Below are 22,023 nucleotides of genomic sequence, written 5' to 3' on the forward strand. Positions count from 1 at the left end.
CTCACATCTTTTTTGTGTCATTTTTACCCCATCCCTTTTTCTTCTTTGTGCAGTTTTCATCCAAGCCAAACTGAAACTCCAGGGCCTCAGAAGAGCCATTTCTAAAACATCACATCTCACTGGCAAACAGGACAATTGGTTTTCCCAAGTCTAACTTCATTCAGTCCTCAGGTTTTGCTTTATCTTTACCAACTGATAACTGCAAAAAGGAAGCACAAGGGCCCCAGCCCTTCTCCCTGCAGGTCTGATGAAGACCCATTAGAAAGGTGCCTGGGACAGGCTGGCTCAGAGGCAGCAGAGGAAAGGGGCTTCAGGACCAAGGAACCTTCTCCTGGGAGACCAGAAAAGATCAAACTCCAGCAGCTGAGTGGGAAATCCAGGTCCTTCTCCTTTGTATCTCTCTAAACACAGGGGACACTTGCACCACGTCATTAACAGCTCAGTCCTGGGGCTTTTAGGAACTACTCATCCCTAGACCCTTCAGACATCAAAAGGACCTGCCTGCTACCACCCATCACCTCTCCAGGCTCATTACAGCATCCTCCAACTTCTCCTGAGTTTAAACCCTCAAGCCAAGGAGCAGGACATCACGGCAATCCCCTGCAGCAGCTAACACCTTGGCCTGGCTTTCCTCTCCCCAGAGGATTAGCAAGGCTGTAATAGCACTAAATGCATTCACTAATGGCAGATTCTCAAGACACTTTGTCTGGAAATCTTGTTCATAACTCACAGGATGCAGCCTGCAAAATTGGCTTTATTATCCAGTGACAGTGCTGAAGGGAGCTGCTCCCCAGACAGGGCAACTGTGTCTGGACAAGCTGCGTCCTAGATCATTCAGCAGGCAAAGATGCACACACATGGCACAGCTGGAGAAGCACCCCACAGAACCAGGGTGGAGATCAGAGCTTTTGGGGTAGGTTTCTTCCACATCCCCCAAAAGAGCTGCTCTGCTGCAATGGCAGCATCCTGGAGAAGGGACCGGTCCCTGCGGACACTGGGCTGAAGCACCAGGCTGAGACCAGGGTGATGGAAAGTTAAACATGAGGGCAGGTTTGCTCTGCTCTGTGCTTCCACACTCAAGCACAACACAAAGGCCTTGTACCAGGCGTAGATCCCTGCAGGATGTCACACTGTAGGTGATGGCAGAGCCCAAAGCCTGTCTGCTCAGAAAAACTTCTGACCTCAGTACAAAGAGCTGAGTGGAGGAGGTGATGTTTGGAAGAGAGGGGTACAGGCTGGAGCCCCTTTGGCCAGACCTGAAGATGCTTGATGCTCACAGGCTCTAGCACACAGCACCAAGGGAGGATCATCACCTCCTAGGAAGGAGGGGAGACTGAGATGAGCTCTTAGGCACAAGTTCTTCCCTGTGAGGGTGCTGAGGCGCTGGCACAGGGTGCCCAGAGAAGCTGTGGCTGCCCCATCCCTGGCAGTGTTCAAGGCCAGGTTGGACACAGGGGCTTGGAGCAGCTGCTCCAGTGGAAGGGGTTGGAGCTGGAGGAGCTTTAAGGTCCCTTCCAACCCAAACCACTCTGTGAGTCCATGACTCTGTTTTCAGACACCCTCCAAACCAAATCAAGCCCATGGGAGGGCTCTGTCTGTAGCACAGCATTAGTGGGAGAGGAGACAAATCCCTCCTGGGTGACCCAGGCTGGGAGCAGGGTGGTGACAGCCCCTCCAAGGCAGCTTCCAGGCGGGAGGGCAGCACTGGATCCCCCTTCAGAGGGTTCAGCACCCAGCAGCTGAGCCAGGGGCTGCCTCCCCCTCCCCCCCAGCAGCCCCCAGTGCATTTCAATCAGACACAAACCTGCAAAGCTCCATTTTTGAGCTGCTCTTGCCTGGTTCAGTGTGGAGCTCTGTGGCCCAGGGACCAGAGCAGGATGAATCCATCGGCCACAGCTAATTCTGTGCAGCCAGACTTCGCCTGCCCTGACTTAATTTGATGCTCTGAGAAAATTAGATGTTCTCCCACTTGTGTGGAAAAAGGCCAGCACTGAAGGTAATTCAGAGGCTTTGATGCAGCTCTTTAGTCATTCGGGCACCACAGCCACAGCATCCCTGCCTGCACTGACCACAGGCTGGGCTGAGAGTCACTAATCCTCATCACAGCATGTGAGCCTGGGGCAAGCTGCTGTGTCTGCTCCATGCACAGACACCACAGACCCAGCAGGAGCACAGGAAGACTATTTCCAGAGCAGGAATTGTGACTTCAAGAACCCCAACACTGCAGGTGCCCAGCAGTGGAGGAGTTTGCCCAAGATCATGCTATGGCAGTGCTGTAAGTACATGTCAGGACCTGGGTCTGAATGTGATGGCACCTGGGAAACGTGAAAGCTGTGCCCAAGGCCATATGCACACAACACAGAACCCTTTGGAAGTGGTGTTAAACCCCCTCTTCTGAGAGGGGTGTGCTTTCCAGCACAGAGGTGGGAAGATTTCCAGCCCCAGTTGACAAAGAAGGGCTGGGGATGCAGGGAAGCAATGACGCAGCCACCTCCCTCCCATGCCAGCCCTGGCACAAGGGAATTTGCACTTGGGCTCAGCTCTAACCTGAACACTGCAATCCAGGGCTCAGCACAGAGCAGGGCACTAATTGCTCCCTGGTGCGAAACAAATCCCAGTGCAAACAAAACCAGGAGAGTGAGAACACTCCAGAACCCCAAGAGTGATGACACTCCAGGAATTCGGGCTGGAAGCACTGGAGCAAGGACTCCCCGGCTTTGCACCCCCCACATCCCACCAGGAGTCACTTCCCCAGGGTGGGATTTCTGGGGCAACAGCAGCAGGGATGGATCAGTTCAGGTGATGCAGGACAGCGAGGGCCGGGCGCTCCTCAGACGCAAAGCAGCACACCCAGGCCCACGAGACCTCACCCAAAAGGAGAGGGTCAGGGAGTGGCTGCATTGCACAAACCTGTTCACCCTCGGCGGGGTTTGGGTGAGCCCAGCACCAACCTTTGCTGCAGGTGTGTCCCTCCGACCAGCTCCAGCAGCACAGTCGCTCCACAGCAACTGCTCCTTGTGCCAGGGCACAGGAAGAAGGACTCAAGCTGTGACCCGGGTTTTGGAGCTGGGATGGAGAAGCTGCAGCCCCAGGGATGCTCAGAGCACACAGGCTGCTCCAGCCCACATCTGCTCAGCAGCTTTCAGGATCCTTGTCAGCTTTATATGCATTATATCCTTCCTCCTGGAGCTTCCTATTGTACACAGGGGCACCCATCATGCACCTTTTCCTCCCTCCCAGATCAGAACGCGCTGCTCTTTGGCTGCAAACCAACTCGCAGATGATTGAAGAATAAACTAAGGGGCTATAAGAAACCTGGAGAAGAGCTTTGGACAAGGGCCTGTAGGGACAGGCCAAGGGGAATGGCTTGAACCTGCCAGAACAGGGGAGACTGAGATGAGCTCTTAGGCAGCAGCTCTTCCCTGTGAGGGTGCTGAGGCGCTGGCACAGGGTGCCCAGAGAAGCTGTGGCTGCCCCATTCCTGGCAGTGCTCAGGGCCAGGTTGGACACAGGGGCTTGGAGCAGCTGCTCCAGTGGAAGGGGTCCCTGCCTGTGGCAGGGGTTGGAGCTGGAGGAGCTTTAAGGTCCCTTCCAACCCAAACCAGGCTGTGAATCTATGACAAGCGCTGTGCAGGAGCACAGACATCCCTCAGCAGATACATGCTGTCCCAGGAGCTTGTTCTACTCACTCCCACTGGAGCTGCACAAGGACTCTCGACATCTAAATCCCAGGAGTTGCAGCCTCCAGCACCCACTGGGGATGTGTCTGCCTAAGGCAGCCTGGATCACAGATGGTTTTCTCCACTAACACAACACCTTCAGTTTAAAACACCAATTCCTTGGCTTAAAGGAGGCAGAGACTGTTATTCCAAAACTCCCAGGCCAGACTGTTACCATCCTACAGGTCACCTCTCATTTCTCTCTTGAAACTGCCCTGCCATGTCCCATTAGTCCCTCCAGACCCACCCACTGGACCCCTCAGAGTGCAAGACCAGAATGAACACTGCCCAAAAGACAGGTCCATCACTGGTGGTGTAGCCATGGGCCACAATGTACATCTCACTGCTATTTTAACTGATGCAGTGGCACCAGGCTTAGCCTGTAATTAACATTCCAGTGCTAAACTCAAAGATACTCCATAGGAAAAGTTGATGGAAAGCAATAATCCCAACAGGAAGCTCCAGCATGATGGTCTGAGGGCAATCATGAGGCCTACCTGCCAATTCATTCATGGCAAGAGAGCGAACACTTTACAGCAAAGAGTGTGGCCTGATGAAAGACCAGAGCAATAAGGAAGCAGGTTTCCACCATCATAACCCAGTGCTCTGCATCCCGCTCCAGGTGTTCCAGGCACACCAATACCCAGCACTCCAGGGAATCAGTTCTGATGTACCATGACACTCCACTTCCCTGCAATGTTCCCTTCCAACTGCTGTTGTCCAAGCCTCACCTTTGCCATTCCGTGTTCCGCTGCAGGGCTAAAATGGGAGTCTGGTTTTCACCACTCAAGTGACCCCAGTAACATCATTTTTCCCTTTTTTACATTTGAAGACATTTTCCTTGTGCCTCACCAGTGCCTTCCCCATTATTTAAGGCACAAATCCCACTCTGCTTTTTGTTAATTGCCATTAACATCACATCAAGCCAAATAAGCCAAGTTACCTCAGTGGTGGATGTCCTTATCTGAGCCCTCAGGCACAGGAGCCTCCTCCAGAACTAAGTGGCCATTCTCCAGTGGTTATGTAGCCTCAGGTTGATGGTTTGACCTTGATCTTCTGAATACTTCAGAGTCAAAGGGTGCTTGGTGTTCCCAGTGCTCCACACCAACTACACACCTCAGAGCTCCGGAATAAAACGTCATTGTTTCCAGGTTTCTTATCTGTGCTCAGCTAAACCATTAGATCTGTCAAAAGATGCTGGACACAGAGGGCAGCTGCTCTCAGCCTTCTGTAACTCACCCAATAGGAAGTGGCTGCAGTACAAGTTTCCCTGGAATGAATCCAGGCACCATGGACATTTGTGGTAGAGAAGCAGGAGTTTGGTTTGCAAACCAGACTGGGGAACAGCTCTCAAACTGGTTCTGTGATGGACAAGCTGAAAAGGAGAGAGCAGCTCAGATTCAGCCCCTGCTGGTTACTCCATGACCCTTCCTTGTCTAGAAGGAAACAGGCTTTACAGGGAAGAGATCTGCCACTCAAAACCAGGCTTTCTAGACACTGGCATCTGATGAGTACACAGTCTTCTAAGTTTCTCTCAGCTCCATGCTCTCCCTTTTCTCTTGTAACCCCTCTCCTGCAGCATCCAGAGGCAAATGGAATTGGCTACAATACCAGAAATTTCCATTTTGCTTCCAAATCAAACACAAACAAGAAGTTCCTCCTCCTTCCCTCACCTCTGAGCAGAATCCTATTGAAAGCTGCTCTGTACTTTGAGAACTCACAAATCACTTCAGCTTGGAACAAAGCAGCAAACATTCAGACTAAAATAATGGGAATTGTTCATTCCCCCCATTCATCTGACATGCACCTTGCATGGAAAATTCCTATGACAACAATCCCATCATTGAGAACAGCTCTGCTTTCCAACCCTATGAACTCTAGTGCCTAAAATGGAGAACCACCACGAAGACAACTGGTGCAGAGAAGCTGAGGCAGCTATAACAAACTGCTTTAACCCCTCCCAGCTACAGAGCAAATGAAAACCAAACCACTGCTGGTGGAAACCTCCAAATTCTTTATTCAGGAACAGTTCTGCCCATGTGCTGTGGGGTTTTTTTCCCATTTCATTGATCACAATTATGGAATTGCCCATCATGAAAGTGCCTTTCATCAGAGCACCCAGGTGCATTATAAAAAAGTTGTGTGGCACAACAGAGAAGATCCATCACTCAAAAGCCTTCTGATCTCTTGTTGCCAGCTCATTGCAGGTGTATTTCCTGCCTGAGGATGAGGGGAAAAAGCAACAAATGGACTCCAGAAAAAGATCTTGTTTTCAGGCAAGGTTTGGATCAGAGACAAAAAGAACATTGAGAGACCCAAGCTCCCATGAAGAGCAAGTAGCAACTTCTGAAGCCACCCATCAGCTGGTTTCCCAGGAAAAGCCTTGCAGGAATAGTTCTGTCTGGGGGGTTAACAAAATGTGTATCAAATAAAGGAGGATTCTTTTGGCTCAGAGTACAAATTTAGGTTATACTCTACCAAAACTGGGGTAACCATTAACATTTGGGAAGGTATTTGCCATCCTTACCCATAAGGAAGCTCTATTTTGTCATTTCTGTTTGATTCACAATACAGAGACTTCAGGGAGGCAAAAAGAAGTTATCCCCTTGTCTACTCTTTCTTGTCCTGTAGGCAGCTTCACCTTGCTGGTTTAGTTCTGCACCTACTTTTGCCTCTAGTTCCCCATCACACCCCAATTTCTAGACCAAAATACCAATTTATAGTGTCAAATAATGGGGCAGAGGGAGGAATCAAATTGTACCTATGCCCTGGTCCATGATAAGTAGATGTGTACTGGCCCTAACCAGTCACAAAGCAAGCTCCAGCTCCTCCAAGCAGGATGGAATTTCTCTGTGCTTCAGATTATTTTCAGCTATTGATAGTGTACATGTAAGAGATTGTTTTGTCTTTAATACACTGGGAGAGAATGTAAGTGCACAGACATAGACACAGAACATAGGGAAGAAGATGGTAAAACTTCCCTTTGTTGGTTTCAGATGCAGACATTTGCGTCCTTAGAACCTGTTGGAGCTTTTCCTTCAATACAGGATAAAACCTCTGTTCCTCAGGGGGTCCTGGTTAACTTTTGAATCCAAAGATGCCCTTTATGTATCCAGTGAGGCCACTCTTGGCTTTCTGCTCCACCTTGTCCTCCAAAGGTGGGAAAGCGACATGATTAAGGGCCAGGTCGAAGAACAAGGGTTTGCATGGAATGGGCTGGAAGCCTGGAGGGAAGTGCACAAGGCTGACTTGCTTGCTGACCAGAGAAGGATCCAGACAGAAAGTCTCAAACCGTTCTGAGAGAGGCTGAAAGAGACCATTGCAGAAAAACAAATCAAACACATGTCAAATCAAAGATGGCAGGGGTCAAACAAGCAAAGGGGGTTAAGCAGGGACTAAGACAACAGAAGCTGAAGCTCCTTTAGGTCCTTGAAAAGGAGTCAAAGCCCTGTCAAAACATCACTGCAGGATCTCTGGAAAACCTTCCTGTGCACAGGGTAAAGCTAAATAAAACCACCAAAAGATGTCACACTAGAAGCTGCAAGCAGCTGCCTAGCACTTACCCAAGGAACCCACTGTGTCAGCCACCTGCAGGACTTGCAGAAGGAAAACAAGTCTAATAAAGTCCTTTAAATACACTGGTCATGACCAAACTCCCATCAGCAGGAAAGTGCTCCAATGGTAAGAGACACTCAGGTAACAGGTTAAAGTGATGGTCATTAAGGACCCTACTGGAATTTGCCTGAGCTCTTAGCTCTTACCTTGCCATCCTTGACCTGTGATGGAGACTCAGTCTCATGAGTATCATTTGCATCTGGAAGATTGAAGAAAAAGTGGTAAGAATAAGAGGGTAGATCTTGGCTTAAAGTAAGACTGTCCCAGCTGTCCCCTGAGTTTAGCTATGAGCTTTACTTTCTGGGATACACAAGACAGCATTTTCACTAGAATCAACTTGCTTTCTAGTCTAAGAGAATCTAAAGCCAGCCGAGCTCTCCAGTGATGGAAAGCTGCTCCTCCACATTGTGTGAGAAGCTCCTGAAAGCACGGATTTTGAGTTAAGCACAAAGCAGGAGATGATGAAAAGACCCTAGTGGGGTCTGTTAAAGTAACATTTAGGCAATAAAAGATAAGACAATTCATTACTTATGTTGGTTGTTCAGCAGCAGGCACAGCAAAAACAACAGCCCAAGAATGACACAGTTCACCCATTCCCATTCCCCAAAGTTCTGTTAACCTGGTCAGCACTGGTACAGACCATCACTGCTCTCCCCTTTCCCAGCAGTTCTCCCAGCTGGGCAGAACTGGGATCAGGCCGACTTCATAGAATCTCAGACTGGTTTGTGTTGGAAGGGACCTTAAAACTCCTGAAGTTCCAACCCTTTGACAACAGCAGGGACACTTTCCACTGGAGCAGGTTGCTCCAAACCCCAGTGTCCAACCTGGCCTTGTTTGTAGCCTAAAAATTAAAACACCACACAGAGTGTTCTAAGGTTACCAATGAGGTGCACATCCTCAAGAAGTGTTTTCATATCTCTGGGCAGGGAGAAAGATGCCAAATGTCTGGTCACTGTCTGTCTAGCTGCACTACACAATGTGAGAAGAACCTAGAACTGGCAGGGTGATAAAACATCTTCCAGGGTCTACATAGATCAGAGTGAAGAGGAAAAACATTTGGAACTTCAGAAATGAAGTAAGAGGAATGAAGGGATGTTCAAGCTCTAGTATAATTGTGCAACTTACCCAGTATAGCTGATGCTTGCAAGGAGTACTTTTCAGCATTGACTTGAGTTATCAGATCCTGAACATCAGGCAGCTCCTAGATCATTAAAGACAATTATTAGAGAGCCTGAAATATACCAGTTTAAGAGTCAGGACAAAGGTTAAACCTGATAAAGCAAGAACTAAGAGATTAAGTCCTGGTGCTGATAAGCCTTCCCACAAGAGGCAAAGCTACAGCCCTTCAGGCATTACAGAAGTTGTGTAATAGAAAATGCATGAGAGAAGTGAAAAATGGTTATGGAGTTGTGTCAGGAAGTCTGCCTCTCCACCTCATAGAAAGTCTCTACTACAATGGGCCAAGAAGTCACACTTGTAGTATTCTCCCTAAAGATCAGTCTCGAACTGTAATGGCCTGGCACTTAACTGACAATAAATACCAGGACAGAGCTTGTTCATAAACTTCAGGTCCCTCCTACACCCAGGACTGGGCTCCTACCTTCAAGCTGTTCGTGTAAGCTCCAGCTCCTGACTGAACTTCACGGGCATATTTCAGCACTCTTTCATACAAAACAAGAGCTTCACTCCATTTCTTCACCAGGACATAGGACTGGGCAATGAAGAAACACCTGCAACAATAAAGAGTGGATCCTTAACATGTTTGTTACCCACACCTTCTGCCAACTCAAATGGTTGATAACAGGGGATATTGTTAAGTAGCACTGGCCAGTTTCCCCTTAGTATTCAGTTTTCATTTCACAACAGGAGTGAGGAAACGGTATCAGTGCCCTGCACTGCCCATATAGCTTTGGAATAGCAACCTCTGAAGATGTTTGATGCCTGCTAAAGAAAACCTGTCTGTTTCTCAGTCACCTGTAAGCCTTGTACACAAGTGTCTTCAATCCAATCTCTTTTTGAAAGTTCTTGTCCTCTTCTAGGCCAGGAAGCTGTGTCAGTTCCACAAGGTTCTGTGCAAAAGACAGTCAGAGTAACCAACACAGGCACTGTTTTCCTCTGGAATCTGCTGGAGTAAGAGAAAGCTGCCCCTTTCAACAAGTCAACAGTACACTCCCATGGAAATAGTTTCCAGTTTTTAATTGTCAGTACTCTAACCTTCTGAAGGACACCCACTGAAACTTGTGCAAGTTTGCCTTCAGGACAGATTTCCTGACACAAACTGGAATTAGGACAAAGACTCCTGATATTTCACATGAGGTTATTCCTTCATAAGGCATTTCTCTTTCCCATTCACAACTGCTTCAGCCACAGGCTCCCACAGAGAAAACTTATGTGAGAAATTGAAAAACTGCTTATGAAGAACAAGTACCTTTTCAGCAGCTGTAGCTGCTACTTTCTCTGGCCAGCAGAAATTAAAGGCAATTATCAGGGTGCTGTATAAAACAGTCAGAAAAACTAGTTATAAACTGCATTAGAGTGTACAGCCAAAGGCACACATTCTAGGAACATTTTCTGTTCCCAGCTAGAAGAGGGGTTCTATGTTTCATGTAGATGTTGAACACCTTCAACTGCAGATGTTCAGAAGCTCTTCAGACTTCATGGGCAGTTCACTGCTCTATTTTCCTACAACAGTTTCTTGTACCAAAGTTCTCCAGCTAATATGAAGAATTAAGATTTGCTTTCCCAGCACTACCTGCAGAATGATATCATAAAGCCTGATCAGGTCCTGAGGCCGTGGTGTGCGTTTGCCATCCTCTTCTGACCGCTGCTGCTGCAGCAGGGCCTTCTGCAGAGACTTTGCCATGCTCTCATTGCGCCTGATGGCTGTTGACAGCTTGATGTAGGTCAAGTAACTAAAAGATGAAAGATAAAATACCATTAGCAGAGTGCCAGAACCACTCAGACATTGCTCTTTGTTCTGAGAACACTTCCCCCACCAAGTCTAAGCTGATACTAATAGGGAAAAAACCCATGTGAAAGATCAACATGAGTCTTAAGTAAAATGTTTTCAGTGCTGCATTAATCAGATCCTTATCCAGTCACCCTTTGAGACTGAGAGGTCCAGAATAAAAAAAAAACCAAACCATAAAAGCAAAACCAAACAGAAATAAAACCTTGACAAAAGACCATGGCTTCTTCACACTAGAACAGGCAGCAATGTTTGACTGTTACCTGTGTAAGTACTGGATGTTGGACACCTTCCCAGAGTCATTTTCCAGAGAGTGCTCCCGCTGCTTCTGCGGAAAATGGGGACAAACAAGTGTGCAATTTACTGAAAACATCAGAAACAACTCAAGGGTTGGGTAAACCAGGGAGTTAGAACAGATTTCCAGACAGAAGAATGAGGGCTTCACATTGCTATTCACTCTCTCCAGTTCTGAAGAGAATAAAATCAAAAGGTATTGACTCCATTGTGTCTTTTTCTTAAAGGAATCCCAGTCACTTTTACTGTTAAGCAAGCTCAACAGTAACAAATCAGTCCCAGAGAAACACTGTGTTTTGAAAGTAGAACCTCTGCTGTTTGCTGCTTACCTGGTCCGGTTTCAGCTCTTCCCGGACAGCCTGGATGGCATCTCTACACTCACTGAGTAAAGACTCAAACAAACGCTCCTTTGTCTCCTCGTTTTCTGCCTAAGAGCCAAGGAAAGAGAACACAGATCTATTAGAAATTAGTGTCCTTTGCATCCCATAATGCAAGAATTAACCGAGATTAAGTAAAGTTTCTCCCAAATTATGGCTTCAAGATCCATGGAGAGCTACAACCCCAGTCTGTACTTGTCTGCAGTATGTTCTAGGAGGCAAACGGTGGGGAACATGGTCAGTGCTGAGAATGCAGCAGCTCTGAAGGCCTATCACACACTGCTCTGACCATCATCCCTGCAGCAGCTGTGGGAAAGGCCCAGCACCACAAGAGCAGCTGAGCATTACTGACCTGGCAAACTGCCACTGCAGACTGCTCTTGTTATGCTGATTTCACCTCTCATGTGGTAACAACATGTAGATGATTATCTTTTCTACACTCCCATTACAGTAATGCTCAGTAATTTGCTTGTTTGAAGCATTTTTTAAGTCAGCCTGCAGTTTATAGCAGGAGTGACCCAGAGCTTTTCTGCTGTCAGCACAAGTTCTGTCAAAAAAACGAAACTGCTTTTGGCTTTCTGACCCACAGCCAAAACTGGAAAACAACTTCTGAAAAGCAAGTTGAAGCCTGAGCCCTGCCTGATGAACTAGTATATCATGCACACAGTTAAACAGTGCACCCAAACCCAAACTCCACTTCCATCCAAGTCACTGAGAAGGTAACCAGATGGGGATCACAAGGTTCTTACTGATTCATAAAATGGTTTGGGTTGGAAAGAACCTTAAGATCATCCAGTTCCAACCCCCTGCCACAGACAGGAATGCCTCACCCTAGACTGCATCACCCAAGGCTCTGTCCCACCTGGCCCTGAACACTGCCAGGGATGGGGCAGCCACAGCTTCCCTGGGCACCTGTGCCAGCGCCTCAGCACCCTCACAGGGAAGAGCTTCTGCCTTATCTCCAACCTGAACTTCCCCTGTTTAAGTTCAGTAAGAGGAAACTGCCCAGAAACAAACATGGATCTTAAGCAATCAAAGGAGGGATTAAAGTGTACCTGCATTGTGTTAAATCACTTCCACATCATGTAACAGCATAAGATAAAGTTTGTTGCAATCAATTTGTGATTGTTCAGATGAAGAAAACGCCGTCTAAACCCACACTCACTTGTTTATCTTCCACAGAGCTCTGCATGCTCTTCTCAGGTTTGCAAAGCCATTCAGGAATGTTAATTTTCCTCCCTCACAAAGCCTCAGGTATTTTGACCTGAGATGAAGGCTTTTTTTTTGCAAGATTTGCTGCCACTTTTAAGGTGGGACTGACTCCTGAGAATAAGCAGGGACGAGTCTGACAGCATTCTCAACCTCACCCAGAGCAGCACAGCAATTGCACTGTACAAAAATGAAAACAGAGCTGGATCATCAGTCAAGCACAAACAGGGAAAGGGCTGGGCCATGCAGTGAAACAAAGGCTTTCCTTTCTAAGCAAAAATTCCCAAAGTTAAGCTGATCCTATGCAAAAATATACCTATGTTCTGATTTGGGAGATAGCAGATCATAAAATTGAGACACAAGTGCTGGGACTGGTGATTCAAGGGGCCTGGTAGAACAGCACAGGTTTTTCTTAAAGGGCTCAAGGGAACAGATCTCACTGAACCCACTCTTGAAAGCCCAGCAGTGCTCACTTCCTACTTTTCTTTTGTGGATCATCTCTGAACGTTATCACTACCCATTTTACTGCAGTCCTGGTTACCAGAGAGATGCCCACAGAATCCTTGAGGCAATACCAGACAGGAGCACCCTTCCATCACTCTGCCCTTTAGCCTCCTCCCTTCTTTCTGGTGGGAGTCAATGGGTCCTGGAAGTCATGCACTCAACTCCACAAAAGGGCTGACAGAATTTTAATGTGGCTTTTGTTTGGCCACATTAATAATGTTTGGCTTATTTGTTCTGTTTCTGTTACCAATACACTGAAGGCAGTGGTATAACTGCACTGAGAATTTGCATTTTTACCCACAACACCCATCTGTGTTTGCTCCCAATCAAACCCTGAGCAGCACTGCTGTTATGTCAGGCTTTCAGCTTAGTGAAGACTAACAGAAGGTGCCAAAGATCCCAGGAACCACAGTGCATTTAGCTAGGGCTGGGTTGCTCACCACTGCTTTCAAAAAGCCAAGTTTTATCCCTCTAGGAATGTAAATACTGCTGCTGCCTGCTCAGCTCTCACCATTGCTGGTTGTGATCCGGTTCCACAAAACTCCTGTGTTTAGTCAGAGCCTCCATGGAACACAAAGCAAGAAAACAAATCCAGATCACTGTTCTGCCACAGTTTTACAGGACAAAGAGGGCAGCTAAACTGAGACGTTCTAACTGCTAGCCTGACAGGGGGCACATTTACCAGGGGACACTGAAGCCTAAGCTGCACTTCCACCTGCTGGTCATACCACTGTACTACCTACCAGCAATACAAACATAACACCTTCCAATTCAGAACACTAGGACAAGACTGGTAAACATCAATGCTTCCTCCTCAGCCATAACCAGTTTATCCTACTCGCAGTTTTCCCAACACTCTCTCTGACTCCTGACCACTACCCTTATTCCTCTGCAGGACCTCCATTTTTCTTATTAAAGTTCTATTTATTGTCATCATTTTCCTGGTGATAAATGGGGTTTGACACTGCAAAAAAAAACACTTTTTGTTGGTAACAATTGTTACCAAAGATCCTTTCACTACCTGTATGAAGCCACTGGGAAGCAAAACACATCATCTGGGCACCATTTCTAAGGTAAAAAGCCCCAGGCAGAAAACTTGGCTGCAATACTGAAGACACATGTAGTATGTGCCACTGCAAGTGCTCCAGAGCTGTTACACTTGAGGATGATTCGCATCCTGACATTCAGTAATCCTCCTCTTGCTTTGGAGGATTTGTAAGTCAAGAAGAGAATGCTGTAGATCTCCCAGCACCTGCTTCACCCAGCAAAGTGCTTTTGGTGCTGAAAAAACACAATCCATACACATCTCTTGAGTGCTCTGAAGCTGGAGCATTTCAGCAAGATTCTTAGAGAAATTAGAACAGCAACTCCAAACCCAGTTACTTTTAAAATTGGAACCTTCATATCCAAGTGATTTACAAATAATAATGGTTATCACTTGAAAGGTAGCACTTCTGGGCAGCACAGTAGCTGCTCAGAAGAGCAGTAATGCTCAGAACAGATCTCTCAGGCTACTACTACTACCACATTGTGGGTGCTATCTCCAACTGAGACTTCAGCTTTGGGTTACAGTCAATATTCCCACTTTCAGCCTTCCAACCTCACGTTTGAAGAAAGATTATTCAAAGCTTTTGGTCAAAGCATCATGTATTGTCTTGCATACTGAAAGAAAGATAATAAATAATGAAAGTCAGAACACCAGCACTGGAGATGGCTTCTGGGTTACCTGAGCAATTGCAGCTTCGTTGTCAGCCAGCCCCAGCAAGAAGATCCTCACTTTGTCTATCTTCACTGGGACAGTTCTTCCTCTCCACTCCACCTCACTCATCGTGGCTGCCTGCTTTGCTCGAGTCTGAGTAATCAGTGCCTGTACAGAATGGACTGAATTTAGGAGGTTGAAGTTTAAGGTAGCCAAAATCCAGCCTCTCAGATTCATACTACACTTGACTATTTTGAAATTATAGAATAAATCCTAGAATGGTTTGGGTTGGAAGAGACCTTAAAGATCATCCAGTTCCAACCCCCAGCCATGGGCAGGGACACCTTCTACTAGTCCACATTGCTTCAAGGAAAAAGTGTGGTTTCCCATAGTGCCCAGGGCTTTGCTTGCTTTCCTCTCAGGTGTTTTGGCTCCTGAGTGATGTGGGGCAGCAATACTTATTCTCAACAGAGTGACAATGTTTCAACTTGAACCATGCAAGTAAGTTACCTCCAGTTTTTCTGCAAGAAGGCCTTCTGTGCCACCAGACCTCAGTCTCATCTGCATTAACTCATTTATGGCAGATTGGTCACCTGAGAGAATTAACAAACCAACATCTGAGTTCACCAATTGTTTTAATATAGAAAAGCTCATCAATAGGGTTTATACTGGCGATGTGGGGACAAAGGGATAAGTCTGCAATTTCATTCTGACTTTATAAGCAAACTCCTGCAAACTAATATTCTGTCCTTTTATACAAAACTACACGCTGCAAAGCATGTACATTTCTCCACTGCTAAACTGATCCAGAATGTGTGCAGAATCTGCCCAAAGTATTATGGTCTCACTGCAGTGTCATTTAGATTGGTATTTAACTATCAAGTCACTACTCCTTTCCCATGAACAAGTCCTGCTCTGTGTTGGAGATCAGGTACCCCCTTTCCTTACCAATGTTATAGGCACAGTAGCGAATGTTGGGCGAGATCTCTTCCACACGCTGGTTGTACAGCACAGCTTGCTCCTCTGTGAAAGCATTGGCCAGTTTCTCATATATGGTCCTACAGCAGAGAATAAATATTAACACTGCAGAATGTGTAATTTATAAGAGGCTATCTTAAGGGAAGAGTTTATGTCTCTACTCTGGAGGATGCCATTTCTTCAGTAGTACTCCCAGAGTTGCTGTACATACAGTACCTAAACTTATTAGACTGGTCCAATACTATTTACTAAACGAAGTTGGTGAAGTGGGAGGAACTCACTTGCATTTGTTGAAAGCCTCCATTGCTGCCTTCCACTCCTGGTGTTCAAAACGAAGCATCCCTGTGAGGTAAGCCATGTACGCCTGCAGACAGCACAAGGACAAATTAACCTCCCCCAGACTGACAGTCTAGCTTGTACAACCTGGAGTATGAGGGCTGCTGTAATGCCTACAGTCAGTGACTAAGCACTGTCCTTTCATCTAGTCTTCCCACAGAACACAACAGATCTGGGTTGTGGATTACCAGCTACCCACCTTCCTTTCTTTTAACTGACACTGCTACATTTCTAAGGAGATGAAAGCAAAAGATGCTTCTGGCTTGTCAGGCAATCAACATGGCCTACTGATGCCAAAGAACTTCTGGGGTTTTGTGCTGTGTCATAACACAGTTGTTTTCTGTGTACCAGGAACTGAAGCCACAAGTCTTGTGTCCTAGGTGGCTACTTTAAGGCATTTAACAAATAACTAACTCAATAAATAAGTGTAGTTTCTTAGGCTGTGTTGCACCATTTTAAGCCTCACTCAATTCTTTTTACTTTTAAAAGCTTCAAAGCAAGGACAATCATTTGGTATACTGATCTTGTAAACACCAGGTCCTCATCTTGGCTGGTGCAGCTGGTTATTTCTGCAATTCCAGCAGCTTCATTAACATAAATCCAAGCTATTCAAAGGGAGACATTACCCAGTTTGAGAATCAGTCAATCTGGATTATCTACTGCTATATGAGAATCATAGAATGCTTAAGGCTGAAAAGGACCTTAAAATCATTTAGTTCCAAGCCCCCTGCCATGGCCGTAATCTCTTCACCCAAAATCCAAAGGTTTCTTATTCAGCTTTTGCTGTGAAAGAAGATCCAAGGATCAGCGGTTACCTGTGCTTCCAGCTTTGTCTTGGCATCCACTCGGTTACTTTCACAGAGTCTCTCCAGCTCCTCAGCATGCTTCACAGCTTTGCGCAGGCGAGACAGCAAGTGGAACCGCTTGCGGGGCTCTGTGTTTGCTTCTTGTTTCAGCTGCATGGCATAACTCCAGGCTCTCTCTGCATCCATAAGGATCAACAGCAAATACCTACAGAGGAAGTTTAACGACAAAATAATGCCACTGAAACAGGTATCACTGCATCACATCTGCAAACTTTGGTAGCAAAACTTCAGCTTGGTTAATAAAAGGTGGATGTTTCTATTTCTTAACCTCTTAAGCACACAAAGTTGTGTGATTCCTCACTGATTTCTACTCTATTTCTCCCTGCAGAAATGTAATTACCCAATTGAGGAAGAGAACTGGATATGATTCTGCAGCACCACAGACATTACTAAGAGATTGATGATTTTAGGTTGCTCTTCAAACTGGTTCAACATATGTAAACACATCTGCTCTCCCTATAGCTAACGCTATAATGCATCTAGGTTCTTAACAACACAGGTGAAGACAGCATCCTGCTCTCTTTTCCCCACAGGAAAAGGTAAGACAGACATTTCAAGCACTTCTAAAAGGTGGGAAATGAGCCCAAGATCCTGTCTACTCTCCACATATTTTATCAGAGAAGCATTGTGCTAGATTTGGAAAATCTAAAGTAAAACTTGCACTATTTCTATTCAAAGGGGATATGTCTCAAATCACACCCTCACTGGCTGCCCCATTTATGTTCTCAGCATCCACATGGCCACCTTGCAACAGATCTGAAGAAGCATTTCTTCTGCAGTACCAAAATGATTTACTGATTATGGAAAGAACCCACTTAGCAACTATGAGGGATGAGAAAGAACTGGCTGCTGCTGCTCCCTCTTCTCCCACTTGTTCACATGACAAAACAGGATCCCAGCAGTGCCTCTTCCCCCCACACTGCAGCCTGAACTTTTGTCTTTATTAACATCAACAACACCCATCTCTGAGAAGAAACCTTACTGAATACATTGTAGAGAACAGTTTTCCACCACACCCACATGAAAAGGAATTACTGAAAAGAAACTATTCACTGATGCACTGGGTGCTCAATTCCATCCAGCAACCGTACCTGTTGTCTGAGAGAATCTCTTCAGTTACTTTCTTCCCAGTGAACTTGTGCCTGTTTCCCATCTTGAAGTTGAGAGTTTTCCGGAGCCGCCTCAGCCTGCGGGAGCAGTAACCCCTAAAGAAAAGGCGACCAAGTCAGTTTGGCCAAAGAACAACTTGGTTTCTGTTTAATGTTCTCTCCAACTGGAGAAAAAAAGGGACTAAAGGCTGTGACAGGCAACATTCTAACAACTCCATATGACATGATAAGAAGTAGTTCAGGAACCATCTGTAAACCAGTGGTTAATAAAATCCTAGACTGGTTTAGGTTGGAAGGGACCTGAAAGTTCATCCACGGGCAGGGACCCCTTCCACTGGAGCAGCTTGCTCCAAGCCCCTGTGTCCAACCTGGCCTTGAACACTGCCAGGGATGGGGCAGCCACAGCTTCTCTGGGCACCCTGTGCCAGCGCCTCAGCACCCTCACAGGGAAGAGCTTCTGCCTAAGAGCTCATCTCAGTCTCCCGTCAGGCAGGTTCAAGCCATTCCCTCTTGTCGCATCCCTAACAGGCTCTTCTCTAAAGCCCCTCTCCAGCCCTCTTAGAACAGAACACAAGAAATGTAAGACATGTAATAACTCCTGATCTTAAAAAAAATCAGAATGATACTCCCCTTACTATCTATTTGCTTTATGTACATTTATTGAACACACTTCTGGAAGAGTGCAGTGATTATGAGAGTGAGGTGTTAAGAAACAACCTTTTAAAAACAATGGAAAAGTAAGAGCCAGTCTGTTACTTCCTACATGAAACAGCCACAGCACAGAACATTCATGTAAAAAAAACATGTTACTGCACATGAAGCAACCTGTGAAGGGGTATTTATGTAGTGGATCATTTTTGATGCCTGCTACAGTGAGTTTACATTCCAAATGAAGTAAGCCAAGTCCCACTGCTAACTCCAAGCCACTCACACTGCTTACCTGTACCTCTGGAAGTCCCCATGTCGTAAACCATGCTGCTGCTGAGACTCCTTCACAATCTGCAGGACTGGGACTTGTGTTAAGGCAGATTGACAGCCCAGTTCTTCATTCCACCCCAAACACAAGGGAAGGGAACTCTAGAGAAACAGAGGGGCACCCAAAAACCTCCCCAAAAAAAGCACAGCTGAGACAACTGATGAGCCCAGAAGACCTCATGGCTCCACTGCCTACTTCAGAGCTATGACTGTCATCAAGGCCAGGACAAAGACACACCACAAGCAGCTCCTCTCACAGAACCACCAGAGTCCTGCTGTTCCTAGAGCTCCTTTCAGCACAATAAGCCCTGCCAACAGGCACATCCAGGTTAATGTAACTCTCCACCCTACACTACACCCCCTCCCAGTCACACTTGTGACACAGTTTGGTTGGCAAAGCTGAAAGAGAGAGCAGCTTTCCTGCCCTTAAACATCCCATTTCTCAGGAAAATCAGGATCACTGCTGCCTCCTGACACAGCTTCCACAAACTGCTTTCTGAATATAGAGAACCTCATACAAGGAGCTGTTGGGGGAACTTGTTTTCTACAGATTTTTCCAACACATGTCCAGTCTTACTGCACATTCCTGCAAGTACTCCATGACAGAATGCACTGGCCTGACTGACTCCATGATTTCCATCCAGTCTCTCCATTCTTCAGCATATTTTCTGACTTCTGTGCATCCTGTACTTTATTCACCTACTTTTATTCAGTAAAACCATGATTCTCACCATCAACCCCTTCACAGGTTCTTACACTACCGAAGAAAATCATGCTGTGCTCTAGTAAACCTGTTGCTGTCATTCAGCTTACAAAGCAGATTGTTTTGTGAACTAAAATCTCCACCACAAACAAGAAATCTCTGTGCTTCATGTATTTATATCACAAAATTCCCTTTCAAGCTTTGAAAAGAGCTCCACAAAACCTCACCCAGACTATACAGTGACCCACCAAGAGAAAGTAACTATACCTAAAGAAACTATAAAGGTTCAAATGGCAGATACCTGTCAAAGTGTTTTCTCAGAATTACACCCAACAGAGTCTCTTTAGCTGAAGTATTAAAACCCTGCATCAAGTTATTAGACTCAATTAATCTGTATTTGTAGAACAAACAAGTCAAACGACAATGTCTACCTAGGACTTTTCTCAGATTGTTTTATCCTGTGCAGTTACCCACTGAATTCAAACCCCTTGTATTATTTATCATCAACTTAGGTGTTCCTGACATTAGTATGTCTGCACCTTACTCAACAGTTACAAACTTTACAACACGTGCCATAAACTAAATAGAAACTAAAGCAAACTTGAGTTTCGCTCTCACCCGCAGATAAAGCTCAGCTCTATCAGAGCCGTGCACCTGGACTAGTTTCAAGGAGAATTCCACACACAGGCACACCACGAGCTCTACATGCCACATCAGAAGGGCTCAATCTGGAGGAGCTGGTCTGCCACCTCAGCGTCACCCCTTCGGATTTACTTTATCCACCAGCACCCACTTCAGGCACCACAACCCCCAGCTCTTCTCTCCGCCCGCACCGCACAGCTCTGTTCTGAAGGCTCGCACGCTGCAAAGGCAAAGCACGAACCCACAGCTCCGAGACGCGAATCCTGCCCGCGAATCCTGCCCGCAGACCCCGCACCGGCACCCCCGCACCGGCACCCTCGCCCCGGCAGCCTCCGCGACTGCCCCGCGGGGAAGCGGAGCCGGCCCTGCCCGCCCGCGGCCTGCGAGCCCCCGCGCTCCACACAGCTGCCGCCACGTCGCCGCGGCCGGGGCCAGGCCTGCCGCATCCCCCCACCGCCGCCGCAGCACAGGATGCTCTCCAGGCCCAGGCTGTCGCCGAGGCCCCCGGCCTGCGGCCCCGCCGGCCTCTCGTTCTCCTTGTTCTCCTCCGCTCCGCCGCCGCCGCCTCGGCCACCCTGCCGCTCCGCCGCCATCTTGTGCCCGGGCCGCCGCCGCCGCCGCGCTGCATCATGGGCCGGGGCAGGAGAGGCGCGCTCCGATGGCATGGGTAGCGCGGCCGGCGCGGGGGCCGATGGGACAGCGGAGGACCGGGACTGGGAGGAGGTGCTGGTACCCACCGGGAAGCGCGGCTGGCGGAGGATCCGGATGCATCCCAATGGATCGGGCCTGCCGGGGCTGGCGCCCCTCCCCAGCCCCCTCTGCCGTCCACCTCCATTCCTGCTCCTTTGGTGGCACCTTCGCTACCCACAGCATCCCAGGGAAGGGCTGAGGACAGGTCCATGGCTGCGGCGTCCCTGCAGACCCCAGTGATGCCTGAAAGGGCTGAAGCCAGGCTGCTGCGGGGCAAAGGAGAACAGATCCACGCTGGCTCTGGGACCAGTGCTGTACCTGGACAGCAAAAGGTGCCCCGCTGCTGCGCCAGCCCCTGGGGAGCTTCTCTTTCCCTTAGCACCTTCCTATGACACCTTCAAGCATGCAGGTGCCAGGAGGATGGTGTCCGACCCTTTCCAGTGCTGCCCAGCAACAGGACAAGGAGCAATGGCCAGAAAATAAACTCAACGAGTTTCACCTCAATACAAGCAAGAACTTTCCATGGAAGGCAGCAGAGCCCTGGCACAGGCTGCTCGGGGGGGGCTGTGGGGTCTCCTCTCTGCAGATATCCCAAACCCACCTGGATACGTTCTTGTGTGACCCTGCCCGGAAATGGGTGATCTCCAGAGGTCCCTTTGAGCCCTAACAATGCTGGCATCTGTGTGCAGGGCTGGGCAGCCCTTAGGTGAGTGGTTTAATCTCCCTCAGGCCAAGCAGTGGCCATCATCTCCCACCACCAAGCACAGCAGCAGGGGCACCTCTGCCCCCTCTGTGTACCTGGTGGGAGAAGAAACCCTGTGCTGTTATTTAAAAGTCCCAAACACACCCAGGTCCACCCTGCAGCTGCTTAAAGGCATAAACCTGAAGGAAACATTTCAGACCAGGTCCTCTGACAGAAAGGGTTTAAATATTTGAACCAAGCTTAGATAGCCCCTCAGGGACAGATTCCAAACTGTTTTCTCTATGCCTATCCCAAATCCTTGTGCAAGCACAGCCATTAGAACACAGAGCATCACAAGCTGCTCTGATGGTTCCCACTGGACTCTCCCCCTAGACCTGTCTGTGCCACTCTGGGGCCATTGGGACCAGTTTGCAGCTGCCATGCTACAGCAAGCAGCAGTTCTGGCTCCTCTCCCCTGCGGAGGGCTCAGCTATGACCCTTACGTCAGATTTCAAAGCTCTCCTTCCCTCTTGAGGACATAAAAGCTCAAAGGGGAGAAAGAAAACTCAAGCCCTCAAGCTGCAGCCTTCCACTGCAATTCTTCTGAAGTCACTTCTGACTGCTCTGGGTTTCCACCATCCTCTATCCAAACCAAAC

At 47.6% G+C, this 22,023-nt stretch overlaps 1 protein-coding gene across 1 annotated transcript; it reads right to left on the reverse strand.

The window, feature by feature from the left end:
- Nucleotides 1–5,713: 5,713 nt before the first annotated feature.
- On the reverse strand, nucleotides 5,714–20,674 carry SRP68 (signal recognition particle 68). Its single transcript, XM_034067518.1, has 16 exons — nucleotides 20,470–20,674; nucleotides 18,615–18,681; nucleotides 17,657–17,770; nucleotides 16,515–16,710; nucleotides 15,645–15,727; nucleotides 15,334–15,443; nucleotides 14,896–14,978; nucleotides 14,413–14,553; nucleotides 10,926–11,024; nucleotides 10,566–10,630; nucleotides 10,087–10,246; nucleotides 9,309–9,403; nucleotides 8,935–9,064; nucleotides 8,460–8,535; nucleotides 7,481–7,533; nucleotides 5,714–7,025 (listed from the first exon to the last, which is right to left on the reverse strand). The coding sequence occupies exons 1-16, from the start codon at nucleotides 20,657–20,659 to the stop codon at nucleotides 6,798–6,800; spliced, it is 1,890 nt and encodes a 629-aa protein (XP_033923409.1). The 5' UTR covers nucleotides 20,660–20,674; the 3' UTR covers nucleotides 5,714–6,797.
- Between the last annotated feature and the right edge of the window lie 1,349 nt (nucleotides 20,675–22,023).

Source organism: Melopsittacus undulatus, chromosome 11, assembly GCF_012275295.1.
Source record: "Melopsittacus undulatus isolate bMelUnd1 chromosome 11, bMelUnd1.mat.Z, whole genome shotgun sequence".
Classification (NCBI taxonomy): domain Eukaryota; kingdom Metazoa; phylum Chordata; class Aves; order Psittaciformes; family Psittaculidae; genus Melopsittacus; species Melopsittacus undulatus.